Source organism: Bos taurus, chromosome 7 (genome assembly GCF_002263795.3).
Source record: "Bos taurus isolate L1 Dominette 01449 registration number 42190680 breed Hereford chromosome 7, ARS-UCD2.0, whole genome shotgun sequence".
NCBI classification, from domain to species: domain Eukaryota; kingdom Metazoa; phylum Chordata; class Mammalia; order Artiodactyla; family Bovidae; genus Bos; species Bos taurus.
The window spans coordinates 19,452,716-19,468,265 of NC_037334.1; the positions used below are offsets into that span (position 1 = coordinate 19,452,716).

At 56.2% G+C, this 15,550-nt stretch overlaps 1 protein-coding gene across 5 annotated transcripts in view; it reads left to right on the plus strand.

Moving 5' to 3' along the window:
• DPP9 (dipeptidyl peptidase 9) overlaps positions 1-12,964 on the plus strand; it is a 36,831-nt gene extending 23,867 nt beyond the window's left edge. For 3 of the 5 annotated variants that reach the window (XM_059888654.1, XM_024994997.2, XM_024994996.2), the window contains 9 exons: positions 928-1,007; positions 3,539-3,691; positions 4,078-4,213; positions 5,188-5,333; positions 6,065-6,211; positions 7,000-7,152; positions 7,744-7,886; positions 9,073-9,184; positions 11,834-12,964. In XM_059888654.1, coding sequence (XP_059744637.1) covers positions 928-1,007; positions 3,539-3,691; positions 4,078-4,213; positions 5,188-5,333; positions 6,065-6,211; positions 7,000-7,152; positions 7,744-7,886; positions 9,073-9,184; positions 11,834-11,926 — 1,163 coding nt within the window. In that variant the 3' untranslated portion in view covers positions 11,927-12,964. Of the gene's footprint in view, positions 1-927; positions 1,008-3,538; positions 3,692-4,077; positions 4,214-5,187; positions 5,334-6,064; positions 6,212-6,999; positions 7,153-7,272; positions 7,408-7,743; positions 7,887-9,072; positions 9,185-11,833 lie in introns of those variants that run through there. The other 2 variants (XM_059888655.1, XM_024994999.2) reach the window with 2 other exon arrangements.
• Positions 12,965-15,550: the final 2,586 nt, after the last annotated feature.

Genomic DNA, 15,550 nt, shown 5'->3' on the forward strand with positions numbered 1-15,550 from the left:
CTCTGTTCTGTACGCCCTGTGGATCCGTGTGGGGACATCTGCCCCTCCATAGGATACGTTGACAGTAGTTTGGTTCAGACCCAAGAGAATAGAAAGGATCTGTAGCCACTGCTAATAAACTGTTTTTAATATAAAATTTCAAACACATGGCAAGAAACATTACATATTGTTATTTACCTGATAAGACCTCTAAAGCGAGGACTTCCCTGGTGGTCTAGTGGTTGAGAATCCACCTGCCAATGCAGGGGACACAGGTTCAATCCCTGGGTCAGGAGGATTCCACATACTGCGGAGCAACTAAGCCTGTGTGCCCTGGAGCCCATACTTCTCAACAAAAGACGCCACCACAATGAGAAGCCCACTCGCCACAACTAGAGAGAGCCCATGTGTAGCAACAAACATCAAGCATGACCAAAAATAAGTAAATAAATATATAAAAAAAGAGAGAGACCTACCCACCCAAAAAAACCTACTGTAACTCCCCTGAGCCTTTGGTCAGTCCCAGAGTTTAGTCAAGACCTGGTTCCCAACCTGTCCTAACCAGTCACAAGTTCAAGGCCTGGAAGGAGGTGGTTTGGCCCGCAGGGTTCTAAAACTGGGTACCTTTTTTTTTTTTTGGCCTTATCAGTCTGCATGTGGAATTTTATCAATAGTTCCCTGACAAGGAATCAAATCTATACCACCTGCAGTGGAAGCTTGGGGTCAGGAGAAGCTCAGAGTCCTAACCACTGTGCCTCCAGGGAAGTCCCCAAAATCGGATGCTTTTGATAAAAATGCAGATCTCAGGTCTGCGTCCCATGGCAGGGGCCCAGCCGGTCCACCTGCCTGTCTCCCAGCTGCCTGGGTTTTGCAGCAAGTCCATTTTGTGCTTTGAGTCTGTGTCACAGCTTCCCCGGGCCCCCTTCACCTCTTTTCCTATCCTTCCAGATGAATTTAAATGTCCCATCAAGGAGGAGATCGCACTGACCAGCGGCGAGTGGGAGGTTTTGGCGAGGCACGGCTCCAAGGTACCCGAGTCTCCACACACGCCTGTACACACACATGTGCACAGACACACACACATGGTCCTGACCCCTCCAGACCCTGGGCGCCTGTGGCTTTCTTCTCCACCCCCATGCCCCGCACCTAGCCACCCGCTCCTGCTCTGCAACTAAGGGCCATGGGGGCTGCACTTGCCACCAGCAGGAGATCCTGGGTCTGGAGGCAGGGTTGTCTGCGTTTCCTTGGATCCTGGTGGGTGGGACCTGGCCCATTCTCCCTGCCATTAGGAGCGTCCACTTGGGCTCCTTCCGCTGCATGAAGCTACCTGTGGACACTGGTGGGGCCCACCGTGGAACTGCCCTGCATCCATCATTGGGGGCCAGGTCTGCAAAATTCTCAGTTTTCCAGAGAGACCCCTTAATCAGACGTCCTGGAGGCCTCCCTCCCTCCCAGCTTTTATAAAGGTCTCCTGGTCCAAAGACTCAGACAGACCTAAACTGTCCAAGTGCCCAAGAGGAGATGTAGGCCAACCTTTTTAAAGCCCAGAGCTGGGTGGCCCGTGTGCTGCCAAGGGAAGGGGCCTTGGCACCCCTGGGCAGAGAGCAGAGGGGGCATCCATTACAGTGTCAACCTGCACCTCATCTGACCTGACAGCCCCCATTCTAGGCGAGACCACCCGGGACACGCTCAGGTTAGCACACAAGTGTGCACTGTTGATATGGTAGGAAACAGCAATGTGAAAACACTCGATCAGGAGACAAGTGACCTCCTTGGGCCCAGGTAATGTAAGGCACGGTGCCCGTGACAGTGGGACCACACTTGTCCCTACTGGGTGGCTCTGCTGTGCTTGAGTCTTGCTGGAGGCACCCCTGGGCTCATAGCCTCGCTTGGCCCAGCCAGCCAGGCACTAAGACTGGGTTTCCTTGCTGCGACATGGGGCCAAACAGCTCCAACCCTCCCATCTCCACATCAGTGGACACTTGGGGCAACTGTGAGCACTGTGGGTGTGGAGCAGCCTCCCTGGCCCCCACCCCAGCTGTGATGACCACAGATGTGTCCAGAGGCTGCCAAATGGCCCGGGGGCACAGAGCGGCCCCAGGTGAGAACCCTGTTTTAAAGTACTTTGAAGGCCTTTAGCAGCTGGCAGACACACAGGACAATATTAAAATCTTTCTCTGGGGACTTGCTGGGTGGTCCAGTGGTTAGGACTCAGTGCTGTCTCTGCCAGGGCCTGGGTTCAGTCCCTGGTAGGGGAACTAAGATCCCCCATGCCGTGCTCACGGCTGGGGGGAAAAAAAAAAAAAACTTTCTCCATGGTCAGAGTTTAATCCTCTGCACACCCTATCTTTTTACCTAGAAATTTTCTTTAAAATAAAAAAGCAACATTTTAAGATAGAGAAAGGGAAAGAATGTCCTTTGCCGTTCCTTTGCCGTCACTGCCCACAGCCACATGCTCCACCCCTGTGCCCCGGGTCTGGGTGGGTCCCTCACCTGCAGACTCTCCTTCCCGCCCACACAGCTTCTTACAGAGACTTGGTAACAAAACCAGCACACGACTTAACTATGGGTGGTTTGGGATTTTCTAATGACATCCTCCATTTTCAGAAAACCTGCATTTATTTTCCAGTGAGCGCATGATAACCAACATACCAGCATTGGTTGTAAAAATTGAATTTCTCTATACGGTCCCCTTCCATCCTCACCCAGGCCCCCGTGACCTGCCTCCATCCTCAGAAGTGACCACAGTGGGGAATCACTGTAGGTCTTTCCTGTTTGCACAGGAACATGAGTATTTTAGAGGGTTTGTAGGGTTGCATGGCTTCTTGTGGCCCCAGAGAGGTGTGCTGTAAGGGTGGAGCCAGCCTATCTTTAGGACATTTCAGCTATCATCAGCTCTCTCATCTGAAGAGCACTTGGGGCATCGCTGTGCCTTCATTTGGAATTTGCCCCTCCAGTGCCATCCTTGGGAGCAGTCCCCAGGGGCATAAAGGCCTGTTCAGAGCATCTGTGCTGCACGGTCAGCCCAGCAAGGCAGTGCCTCTTTCGTCCCCAGAACGAGGTTCTTTCCCCCTCCTCCTGAGGTCCTTGCCTGAGAACCACACCCAGGCCTGACGGGCTTTTCCTCCAGGAAATAGCGGGGCAGGGAGTTACCACTTCTTAACCCTGAGCACTTGGGTCAGAGGGTGGGCTGTCCCCACTGGGGACCAGGACTGGGGGCTGCTGGACCCAGGACAGGCCCTCCCTCGGCCTCGGTATCCCCCCACAACTGTGCCTTCAGTCCCCCTCCGGTGGCTCTGGGCCCACCTGGAAGGAGCTGTCCAGACTGGGAGTTCTGATTCCAAGTCAGACCAGAGAACATGTGGTTAGCCCAGCTCTAGTGGAGTGGGCTTCTTCCCTGCGGGATCCAGGACAGTCTCCCAGACAGCTCTCCAGCCGGCGGGCTGAAGCCAGCTCTGGGAGAACTGTCCTCCCTGTTCATAGAACACTGAGCCCTCCCTGGGGGCGGGGAGGGAGGCCCCGGGGGCCATGTCACCAGGAGCTCCTGTGCCACCTGCAGATCTGGGTCAACGAGGAGACGAAGCTGGTATACTTCCAAGGCACGAAGGACACGCCCCTGGAGCACCACCTTTATGTGGTCAGCTACGAGGTGGCTGGCGAGATCGTGCGCCTCACCACACCCGGCTTCTCCCACAGCTGCTCCATGAGCCAGGTGGGCCTCTCCCCAACGTGCCCTCCCTTGGAACATTCCAAAATATCAGGCAGCAATCTGGAACATGACCACAGGGCCACCCCCGACCCAGACAAGTAGGCAGTGTAGTCTGCTGGCTGTAGGACCAGCAAGATGGGGAGGTCTGGGTCTGAACCCGCCCCCAGGTCCCTCAGTCAGCAGCACCCAGGGCCCCCCTGGTCAGGGGACAGGCTCCTCTCACCTTTCAGGGTAGGGGTGGTGGTAACAGCAGGGTCACACGAGCAAACACACCACACGGGGTATGGACGGCAGGCAGTTGATGCAGGTGGAGGTGATGGGGGAAGGCGCCAGCACAGTGGGGGTGATGGGAGGCGCCCCGCGGTCTCAGTGCCCCATCCTGCCCGCAGAACTTCGACATGTTCATCAGCCACTATAGCAGCGTGGGTACACCACCCTGCGTGCACGTCTACAAGCTCAGCGGCCCCGACGACGACCCTCTACACAAGCAGCCCCGGTTCTGGGCCAGCATGATGGAGGCAGCCAGTGAGTAACCCCAGACCCCTGGGACCTAGACCGCGTGCATTGCCGGCTGAGCCCTGGTGAATAACGCGGGTGAGCGCAAGGCAGCAAGCGGCCCAGAGCCCCAAGAACCAATCGAGCGTAACCATAGCCCTGAACTGTCCTGTGGGGCCCCCGAGACAGCCTCAAGTTTCTGTGCTGCTGTCCCAGAGAGAGCACATGCAAAGGGCAGGAGCCGGCTCTGCCAGGTGGAGGGGTCCCTGCTGCTGCTGCTGCTAAGTCGCTTCAGTTGTATCCGACTCTGCGACCCCGTAGATGGCAGCCCACCAGGCTCCCCCGTCCCTGGGATTCTCCAGACAAGAACACTGGAGTGGGTTGCCATTTCCCTCTCCAATGCGTGAAAGTGAAAAGTGAAAGTGAAGTTGCTCAGTCATGTCTGACCCTCAGTGACCCCATGGACTACAGCCTACCAGGCTCTTCCATCCATGGGATTTTCCAGGCAAGAGTACTGGAGTGGGGTGCCATCGCCTTCTCCAGAGGGGTCCCTACACAGGGCCAAGTGCACCTGTGCAGAGCAGATGGCCCCTGCCTGGGGTCGGTTGGTAGGGGCCTCGGGGAGTGGGAGGAAGCTGGTTAATTAACCCAGGAGCCTCCAGGGCGGCCAGGCCTCCACCTGGGTGACCCCAGGTTCCAATTCTAGCTGCGGAAGCGAATGCCAGTCAGTTCACTTCATCTCTCTTAAATGTTTCATTACCTACTGAATGGCCCCGTGGCAGCCCACGAGTTGTAAACTGAATGCAGAGCACCCCGCCATGGGGATCACTCACTAAAAAGGGCCCCCTGGTTATAACTGCCAGGAAGCACAGAAGACGGGGTGCTTCTGGTCCACCCTCTGGGTTTGGGGGAGTGTGGGTTCGGCCAGACGTGGGCCCCGCTCAGAATTGAGCCTGCCTTGGCTCACCCTGGCCCTCGGAGCCACAGCCACTCTGTCTCCATAGGCTGCCCCCCCGATTACGTGCCTCCGGAAATCTTCCATTTCCACACGCGGTCCGACGTGCGGCTCTATGGCATGATCTACAAGCCCCACGCCGTGCAGCCAGGGAGGAAGCACCCCACTGTCCTCTTTGTGTATGGAGGCCCACAGGTAGGCACGCCCCTCCCCCATACCCCCCATCCAGGGCTCGCGGGGCCCCTCCTAGCGCTGCTGCCCATCCCCACTGACCTCACTGCACAGCCTCCCCCTTTCACCTGGTGATACTCCCTGTCCCTCTGGGAAGCCCCCCTAAACCCCGTCTGTGTGTCTGGGCCACCCACCCAGCAGTGACCCACTCTTACCCCTGGTCAGCAGCTTGGAGCTCTGGGCCCAGCCCTCTGAGAAGGGGACAGGCCAGGCAGGCAGGTTGGCAAGCAGGTGCACCTAAGACAGCGCTTCTCAGCTGGGGTGGCTGTCTCCCAGGAGACACTTGGTGACATCTGGGGACATTTGTAGTCATCACAGCTGGGGTGGAGGTGCTCCTGGCATCTAGTGGGTAGAAGCCAGAGGTGCTGTCAACACCCTACAGCCAGCAGGACACCACCCAGAAGATGAGGAGGCCCCAAACATGAATTGTGCCGAAGTAAGGGACCAGCATAAGCCACATTACTTGGGGGACACACCACCCGGCACCACCAGCCTGCCACGCTCCCCATCAGCTTCTGTGTCTGTTTGTAGATAAAATAGAGGGGTAGAAAAGAGGCAAAATGTAGCTGAAGAAATAAGGGAGTAATTCCAGGGAGGAACTTGGGCAGGGGCCTTCCTCTCCGTGCCATCCATAGTCTTCATGATAGAGTGCAGGCCTCATCTTTAGACTCACACCTGCCTTGCCTTCCCCACAGGTGCAGCTGGTCAATAACTCCTTCAAAGGAATCAAGTACTTGCGGCTCAACACCCTGGCATCCCTGGGCTATGCTGTGGTCGTGATTGACGGCAGGGGCTCCTGTCAGCGAGGGCTTCGATTCGAAGGGGCTCTGAAAAACCAGATGGTAATGTCTTTTCCCATTCCCTTCTTGTGTGGTGAAGGTGGGGGGACCTGGGGTTTGGGGGAGGCCCTGGGGCACCTTCCTCAAGGACAGTCTTGGCCAGGGTGTCAGTCCTATGGGGCAGCCTATGGAACTAGAGGAATGTCCACTCTGCTGCTCAGCTCTGAGTGGTGCCCCGTGGGGAGACAGGTATACATATACCCTACCTGGTGCCTAAGACCCAGATGCAGCCAGGCATGTCAGTATAGGCCCCTTCAGCAGGAAGCCCCGAGGGCTAGGCCAGATAGGCACTGGTGGCTGTGGAAGTGGTAGTGGCGGTGGTGGTGAGGATGGTGATGATGGTGGGGATATTGATGGTGGTGGGGGTGATGCTGGTGATGATGAGGAATTTGATGGTGATAATGGTGGTGTTGAGGATGGAGGTAGTGGTGCTGGTGGTGGTGATAACACCAGCTGTTTGAGTCTTGGCACACACCAGGCCTCTGAATACAGGATACCTTGCATTTCATTTCATCCTCACACTCACTGTAAAATCCGTACTCTTCATGTTAACCTCCTTATTTTGGGGATGGGGAAACTGAGGCCCAGAGAGGGGATGTAACTTTATCAGAGCCAGCCAGGAGATGGCAGGGCAGGGTTGGTGCCAGGTCCTGCTGACCACCACCCCGAGAGGTTTGCACAGGACCTGGAGAGAGGGTGACTTCCAGAGAGGGCCCCCTGCGAGGGAAGGGAGACCGTGGGGCATGGGCCTGGGAGGAGGCCACTGAGGGGTACCTGGCCTCATTCCCCAGGGCCAGGTGGAAATCGAGGACCAGGTGGAGGGCTTGCAGTTCGTGGCCGAGAAGTATGGCTTCATTGACCTGAGCCGGGTGGCCATCCACGGCTGGTCCTACGGAGGCTTCCTCTCGCTCATGGGGCTGATCCACAAGCCCCAGGTGTTCAAGGTGGGTCCCGCCCCGCCTTCTCCCCCCTGTCTGCCAGCGCCCTCATGCCCCTTGGAGCCCGCCCCCCCTGGGGGAGGCATCTTGGCAGGGGCCTTGCCACGTGGCTGTTTCTCCCCGCAGCAGCCCCACGGGGACGAGCCCCCCTCCTCATTGCCCGCCACTGCTGACCCCAGGATGGCGTCCGGCTGCACAAAACCCCGCCAGCAGCTCTCTGTGGGAGGCTGAGCTCGGGACCCCGGCCCCGGACGGGCAGAGGTGGGGCATGGTGTGGAGAGCGTCGGGGGAGGGGCCCCCAGGCCGGCGGCGCTGCCAGGGCGATGAGGAGGAGGAGGCAGGAAGGCAGTGGGCCCAGGGAGGGGCCAAGTTCAGCCTGAGCGCTCGCCTAGCTCACCCACCCTCCCACGACAGTGCACGGTCCACGGGGGAGACACACGGAGGGCCCCTCCCCGCCAGCCCCCGTGTGCATGCCCGCTCCTCATGTTCTCCGGGGGAGGCCCCGGGACCACAGGCCAAACGCAGGCTCCCAGGACGTGACCCCTATGTGTGTCTCTCTCTCTTTCTCTGCACCCCTTCACCCACGGTGGCCCCCAGGTGGCCATCGCAGGCGCCCCGGTCACAGTGTGGATGGCCTACGACACGGGCTACACAGAACGCTACATGGATGTCCCAGAGAACAACCAGCTTGGCTACGAGGCGGGTTCCGTGGCCCTGCACGTGGAGAAGCTGCCCAATGAGTAAGGCCCCCTGCCGCCAGATCACGAAGGCCGGCCCTCCCTGAAGTTGGGTCCTCCTGGGGCCGGGTGGGCGTGGCTTCCACACCTGCTTCTCTGTCCGCCGGCGCCCCCTCCCCTTCCTCCATCCGCCTCACAGAAAGCAGGCCCCCGGGTTCTCTTGGCCCAAGGAGAGAGGGAAGCCCCCAGCCCTGCCCCCAGAAACATGGAGAGGAAGCTCTAGAATGATACTACTTTGGACACCCTGGCATCCCTTGGCTCCTAAGCACGTAGCCTGCCGTGGGCCCTGTGAGTCGGTTTTGAACCCTAACCGCCTGTCTTGTGGGTTCTGCCTCAGAACCCAGGTCCACAGTGGTTGTAAAACCTACGTGTGTTGGCCCAGCTCTGATATTCCATGTATGCTTTGGGCACTGGTTTCTGATTTTCCCATCGGAAGGAAAATGGCGTGGCCATTTCTGATGTACCTTGTGTCTGGTGAACGTCCACCCTGGCCTCACCTTTAGTGCCAAGGTTCTTGTCCCAGACTGACCCCGCCCTGGCCCCTCTCCCTGCGAGGCCGTTCTCTTCAGTCTAGAGGGTGACTCCAGGGGCCACCATGGTGCAGCCAAGCTCAGAACCCACAGCTCTGCAGCCACTTCCATCCACTTTTGCATTCATCTCAGTTCACTGGAATAATAAAAGACAGAAGCCTGGTGGTTGCCAGGGACTGGGAGCGACTGCTCATGGGTATAGAGTTTGCTTCAGGATGATGGAAATGTCCTGTAACTTAGGATCCAGGTGATGGCTACTTGACATTGTGAATGCACCAAATGCCCCTGAATTGTTCTCTTTAAAATGAGTGAATTTTAGATCATGTATCACCTCAGTAAGCTATTTTTATGTCAAAATTTCAAAAGGAATCATCCTCCACTACCCATGCCACATGTCAAGTGCTTGGTAGCCACTGGTGGTGTAGGGTGAGGCAGGTCTAGCACATTCCAGAAGCTTCTGGGACCTCAGGGCATTCCAGGTACCACTGGCCACACCCTCCCCTCCTGGCCAGGTGTCTCCCAGAGGTGCCAGTCATGCCAGATCATTGGGTTGCTCCACCATCTGCTGCCAAGTTGCTGCTTCTGCCTCCTCACTGCCATGGGGCAGGGTGAGAGAAGGGGGTTCGGTCCCAGACCCTCACCCCAACCTTGTCTTCCAGGCCTAACCGCCTGCTCATCCTGCACGGCTTCCTGGATGAGAACGTGCACTTTTTCCATACAAACTTCCTCGTCTCCCAGCTGATCCGCGCAGGAAAGCCTTACCAGCTCCAGGTGAGTGGCTCCTCCCAGGAGCTCGCAGGGTGGGCAGCAGCGTGGGTGGGGAGGGGGCAGTGGGAGGAAACCCATGTCCCTGCCCCCATCCTCATATCTGACTGCCTGGCTCCTCACGGTAATTGGTAATTACCCTGGCTCCCTGGGTCCCCGAGTCCATTCAGTAGATGCCTCGCAGTCCACTCCGCCCTCTGCTGGCCACCTCTGGGAACTGGGGGAGCACACGCTCTTACTGCAGGAGCACATGCGTTATTTTAAACCAAGAAGCTTGCTTTGAAGTTCGGAACCCCACCCAGAAAGTATGAGGGGCACGGGGGGAGTGGTTGGAGAGGAATTCCCTGAGGAGGTGACATTTAAGGATACTAATGAGTGAGTGGGGATTCAGCTAGGCCTAGGGGTCGGCTGTGGAGGACACTAGACAGAGGAGATAGTGAAAAGGAGCAGCTCAGGGACAAGAGACCAGCATGGTTGCAGCCAGCAGAAGAGCTGAGGACCAGGGCCGAGTGACCAGCGTGGCCAGGCGGGCAGTGCCTCCAGTGGTGGGCGGGGCTTAAGCAGTAAGGGCGGGGTCTCAGGCGAGGGCAGGCCCTCACGAGAGGGTGGGGCTTCGGTGGTAAGGGTGGGGCTTTTGTGGTAAAGGGCCGGGCTTTGGGAGTGGGTCTCAGGGGAGGGCTGTATTTTTTTCTAAGGGTGAGGAAAGGTTGGTCATCTTTCAGGCAGCCGTGTAGACAGAGGCCCATGGGGCCAGTGGGACATGCACCAGTCAGTTGTCCTGGCAGGAAAGGGGCCGGGAGTGAGGAGCGAGAGGCCTGGTGGACTCCAGGGGTGGGACGTGGTCGGGGGGGGGTGGGAGGGTGAGGGGGGTGGTTGGGGGAGGCCTGATGCTGGAGGTAAGAAGGACAGATTTGATTACCTGCAGCCGCCACGCAGTCTTTTTGCATCCTGGGCACCTTCACGTGCTCAGTCCTGTCAGGGGAGGACACGTTGCCATTCAACAGATGGAAAAACTGAAGGTCATCAGGCAGGAGGGACAGGCCTCAAGATCTATGGCTGTGCATGCACTGGCCAGACAGGGCAGGAGGGCGGCGGGGCTCCCACAGGGTGACGAGCTGTTGGGAGCAACCCTGCCCCCAACCCCACATGCACCCCCAACACAGGCCAGCAGCAGCTGCGTATCAGAGTTGAGGAGTCAGGCAGGGCCAGGGTGGATCCTCAAGTATCCCTTCTGAGCCTGAAGGCCTGAGTCTCCTGGTTGGGGTAGCCCCTCTCCCTGAATGACCACAGGTCATTTAACCTTGGGCAGGTCCTTTAACCTTGGGCCTGGTCTCCTTATCTATGAAATGGGCTTGATGACCCCTGCCTCTGAGAGGTGTTGAGGGTCAAATGAGTGCTCTCAGGAAAAACATTGGGCACATGGGGGCCTGGAGACTTGTGCCTCTGCCTCCCAGGGGAAGTTGAAAGTGAGACAGGATGCTCCCTTGGAGGGTGGGAGAGGGGGGATGGAGCACACCCACTTTCCGCTTCAGACACCCTGAAACACTTGGCTTGGAGGCTGACAGGCCAAACTTGTTCACACTTCACATTGTTGCCGCAGACCAGGCCCACGACTGGGGGTTGGGAGCAGAGTGGGGAGCCAGATGAGCCTCTCCTTGCCCTCACAACCCAGGAAGAGGAAGTGACCAAGCACCCAGGACCCAGGGTGGCATAGAGGGGTGGGTGTCTCTCCCAGGTTGTGCCACTGCCCCGGGCCCTGAAGGAGTGGGACCTATGAAGCCTTGGGAGCAGTAGGACCCAGGAGTCCAGGTCTTGATCTCAGCCTGGCAACTCCTCTGAGCTGGGGACAGTATGGTGAGACTTGTGATTCATCCAGGATGGAATACTGAAGGCAAGGGTGGAGGAGGGCAGATATCTGAGCAGTTAGATGCATTCCTAGGGTGTGAAGCAGGTTTCACACCTGCCCCAGGAACCCTCACTCCATGGCCAGAAGCAAGACCTGCCTCGCTGTCACCATCCACCTGAGAGCCTACTTCCACTCAGCCAGGTCTCAGGGACTGGGTGATTCCTTGGGCGTGGGCCCTATCACCAGCACACTGCCACTTCTCTCAGGGGAGGGTCCCCCCTTGGTTATTGAGAGGGCCCAGGAAGCACTTGGCAAAGCCTGGGGGGAGGCCCTCCTAGAGCAAGGGCTTTCTGGAGCCTTGGTGTGTCCAGTCCCCAGTGGGGCCTGTTGGTAAAATGCAGTGGCTCAAGTGGAGGGCAGCAAATGTCTCCATGATTTGAAGCCCCAGCCCCTTTGCGGATATGAGTTCCTCACGCTCCCTGGGTTTGGGGGACAGAGGAGCAGCACAGGTTCGCAAGGCTTGCATATGTGCTTTCGTATCTGCACTAGCTGGCCCAGGCCACACAGACCCTACAAGGTCTGAATTTTTCACTCAGCCTTCATGGGGGGAGGCTGTCACTTGCCCAGCAAGTTGTCCATGGAGGAGGGATTCAAACCTGGGTCCCTCAGTTCCAGAGCAAGACCTCTTCCCAGGGTGGCAAGGGTGGGACCAAGGCCCTGAGGGGACACACTGGGAGCCAGACTCAGAGGGTGAGGTTCAGGATGCAGGGTCCTCGGTGCCACCAGCCTTGCCTTCTCTTTCCACCCAGATCTACCCCAACGAGAGACACAGCATCCGCTGCCCCGAGTCCGGTGAGCACTATGAAGTCACACTGCTGCACTTTCTTCAGGAACACCTCTGAGCCCGGGGCCACCTCGGGAGGGGCCTGCACAGTCAGAGCACAAGTGGCTCCACAGCCGCCATCGCGCATGCAGGGTGCAGGAGGGACCGAGTGGCCTCGCAGGCCCCGCACCGCACCTCCTCCCACCGGCCCGCGGGACTGCCCGCCCCGGGAGCCACCACCTTCACCCCCACGCCTTTGATCGTTTTTGTTCATGCTCCTGGGTTTTCTGCCTGCTGCTTCAGGGTTGCCAGGATGGAGCGCTGAGGCCAGTGTCCACAAAGCACTTCCTCAAGCCATCCCACTGCTCCCCATTGTCTGGGAGCCTCAACTCCACTGAATGTGGAGGCCTGAAGAGACTCCAAGAAGCCTGGCCTTTGCACTGCTCGCCCCGGGGGCAGGGTGGGGTGGGGGTGGCCAGGCCTAGGCTCAGCCCAGCCAGCGGTGCAGAAGCATGTGGTTGCCTGTCCTCCCCACCCGCGCCCACTTGTGTTTTTTTTTTTTGTTGGGGTGTGGGAGGGGCGTTTTTCTTTATTATTTAAAAGACAGAAAGCTAGGGGTGCCTAAATCTAGAATCTGGGTCTGCCGCTGGCCGCTGGTTTCACCCCAGCCAGCACCCGAGACAGGAGCTGTGCACCCAGCAGACCGCAAGTGTGCAGGGGAGCGGGCAGCCCTCCGGCCCGGCTCTCCCTCAGCTTTCAGGCAGGCTCTGAAACGTGACCGGCTGGGGCTCTGCTGGCCAGCGGCTGCTGCCCCTTCTCCAGCCGGGCCATCTGGTCCCACGTTTCTGCCTGGCCCGCACTAACCGGGCTTCCAGGGTTGGGAGTGGAACCCTCCCCGCCTCAGGGTTATCCTTATTCTTCCTTTCCCTCCCGCCAAGAGTTCTGCCAGGGGCGGGTTAAAAAAAAAAAAAAAGAAAACCCAACAACAAAAAAATCCCACCAGAGAGCCGAACCACCTCTACATATTATGGAAAGAAAATATTTTTGTCAATTCTTATTCTTTTATAATTATGCGTGTAAGAAGTAGACACATTAAACAATTCCAGATGGAAGCATTGCCACCTGCCTGAGGTTCCTTCTAAGCTAAACTCCCCGGGGCTGGTGATGGGGGTTCCGTGGGTGGGCAGGGAAGTCCCAGGAGGGAGCTGAGCCAAGGGCAGGGCAGTCTTGGCAGTGGTAGGAGAGGGGCTGCTTGCTCAGCCTTGCTGCCCTGGCACAAAACAGCAGGGGGTCCCATGCCACGGCTGGAAGATGCCCAAAGGACAGTCTCAGAGGTCCTGAGGCAGCTCGTGGGTGCCACTGAGGGACCCAGCCCAGGCTGTCGTGGGCAGCCTGGCCCTGACTTCCTTTTGCACCTTTCCTTATCCAGAGGCTTGATTCAGTGGTTGGAGCATCAGGACACACCGACAAGTCGGGGCAGGGTGCAGACTCTTCAAGTCTGTCTCAACAGCTGAGAGATGAGACTGGAGACCCTGCCCGAGCTGAGGGCACTCATGGTACTTGAGTTTCTAATGGCACAATGACCTTGGCCCCAGGGCCATCACCCGCTCCATCCTTTGTGAAGGTCCACTTTTATATTTAATGGCTTAAAGAATAAAACAGGGACTTCCCTGGGTGGTCCAGTGGTTAAGAAACCATGCATCCACTGCAGGGGGCACAAGTTCCATCCTTTGATGGGGAAGTTCCACATGCCGCAGTGTGGCCAAAAATAAACCAGTACAAAAGGGTATAGAGAGGAAAACGATGCCCTCCCCACCTCCGGGGGCGGTAACCCCTCCCCAGTCTCTCCTTAGAAAAAGAAAATGTTATTTTCGGCTGTGCTGGGTCTTCGTTTATGTGCTCAGGGTGTCTCTAGTTGTGGCAAGCAATGGCTCCTCTAGTTGCAGTGGCTTCTCTTGTGGAGCATGGGCTCTAGAACATGCAGGCTTACGTAATGTTGGCAGCACCTGGGCTCAGCAGTTTTGGCTCACAGGCTTAGCTGTCCCATGTTATGTGGAATCTTCCCAGACCAGGGATTGAACCTGTGTCACCTGCATTGGCAGGCAAATTCTTAACCGCTGGACCATAGGGAAGTCCCCCAGTGTCTCTTTTTAATACCTGCCTTCTGTTTTGCTCTGGGAATGCCATAATTTATTTTGCCAGACACTTATCAAGGGATAAGGTTATTCTGGGCTTTTTGTATAAATCAGGGGTCAACAGACTTTGTCAAGGACCAGAGAGTAAATATTTCAGGGTTTGTGGGCCAGTTAGTCTCCGTTCCAACTGCTCAGCTCTGGCCCTTGCAACTCAAAAGTAGCCAAGGGTAATGTATAATGTATACATTATAATGTATAATTATAATGTATAAATGAGTGGATGTGGCTGTGTGACAATAAAACTTTATTTACAAAGTCACACAGCTGGCCAAATTTGGCCACAAGTTGTCAATGACCAACCTCTGCTATAAAAGATCCTGCAACAAACAGCCTTGTACATGTTTTGGGCATGTCTGAATTTATAGGATAATTTCCTAGAATTATCAAAAGGCATATTCATTTTTAATTTTGAACAATATTGCAATATTGCCTTCTAAGGAGAATGCCTCCATGTACACACCTCCTGGTGAAATGTGCCCCTTGCTCCATTCCTTCAGTGTTGCTCTTGTTCAGTCGCCAAGTCATGTCTGACTCTTTGTGATCCCATGGACTGCAGTATGTCAGGCTTCCCTGTCCTTCACTATCTCCTGGAGTTTACCCAAGTTCATGTCCATTGAGTCAATGATGCCATCCAACCATCCATCCAATGATGCCATCCTCTATCATCCCTTTCTCCCTTTGCCTTCAATGTTTCCCAGCATCAGAGGCTTTTCCAGTGCGTCGGCTGGAAAAGGTGGCCAAAGTATTGGGACTTTAGCCTCAATATCAGTCATTCCAGTGAATATCAGGGTTGATTTCCTTTAGGATTGACTGGTTCGATCTCCTTGCGGTCCAAGGGACTCTCAAGAGTCTTCAGTACCACCTGTTATTTTTGAAAAGCTTAGGGAGTGAAACACAGCAGCTCACTGTACTCTGAACTCATATTTCTGTGTGTATGAATATTTTCATGCTTTAAGGCACTTGTTTACTGCTAATTATTTGCCAACTTTTTAAATTTCTTTTTGGCTTGCAGGATCTTAGTTCCCCAACCAGGAATGGAATCCAAGCCCTTGATTCCTAACCACTGGACCACCAGGGAATTCCTTGCCCACCTTTTGATATGTTGGCCTCATTCATTTGTAGACCCTCTTTATATGTGAAGGAAATAAGTGCATTGTCATACATGTTGCAACCTGAACAATGTTGCTGATTTTAAAATGTTTGATGGGTAGGAAGCTCAGCCAATGAATGCTAAGAATCATCTCAGGAATAAGAATATATCTTGCCTGTAATCCACTGTGAAAGTGGAGAGGCAACTAATCACAGGTCACAGAATGACAGAAGTTGATGAGAAAAGAGTCACTAGAGTTGCCCAGGAGGCTTGGCAATTGGCAACCCACAACCATCTCAAGCAGAAACTTTTTTTTTGGGTGGGGGGAGCTGCCTTGTGACATGCTGGATCCTAGTTCCCTGACCAAGGATCAAACAAGTGCCCCCTGCGGTGTAAACATGCTCTGGACCACCAGGAA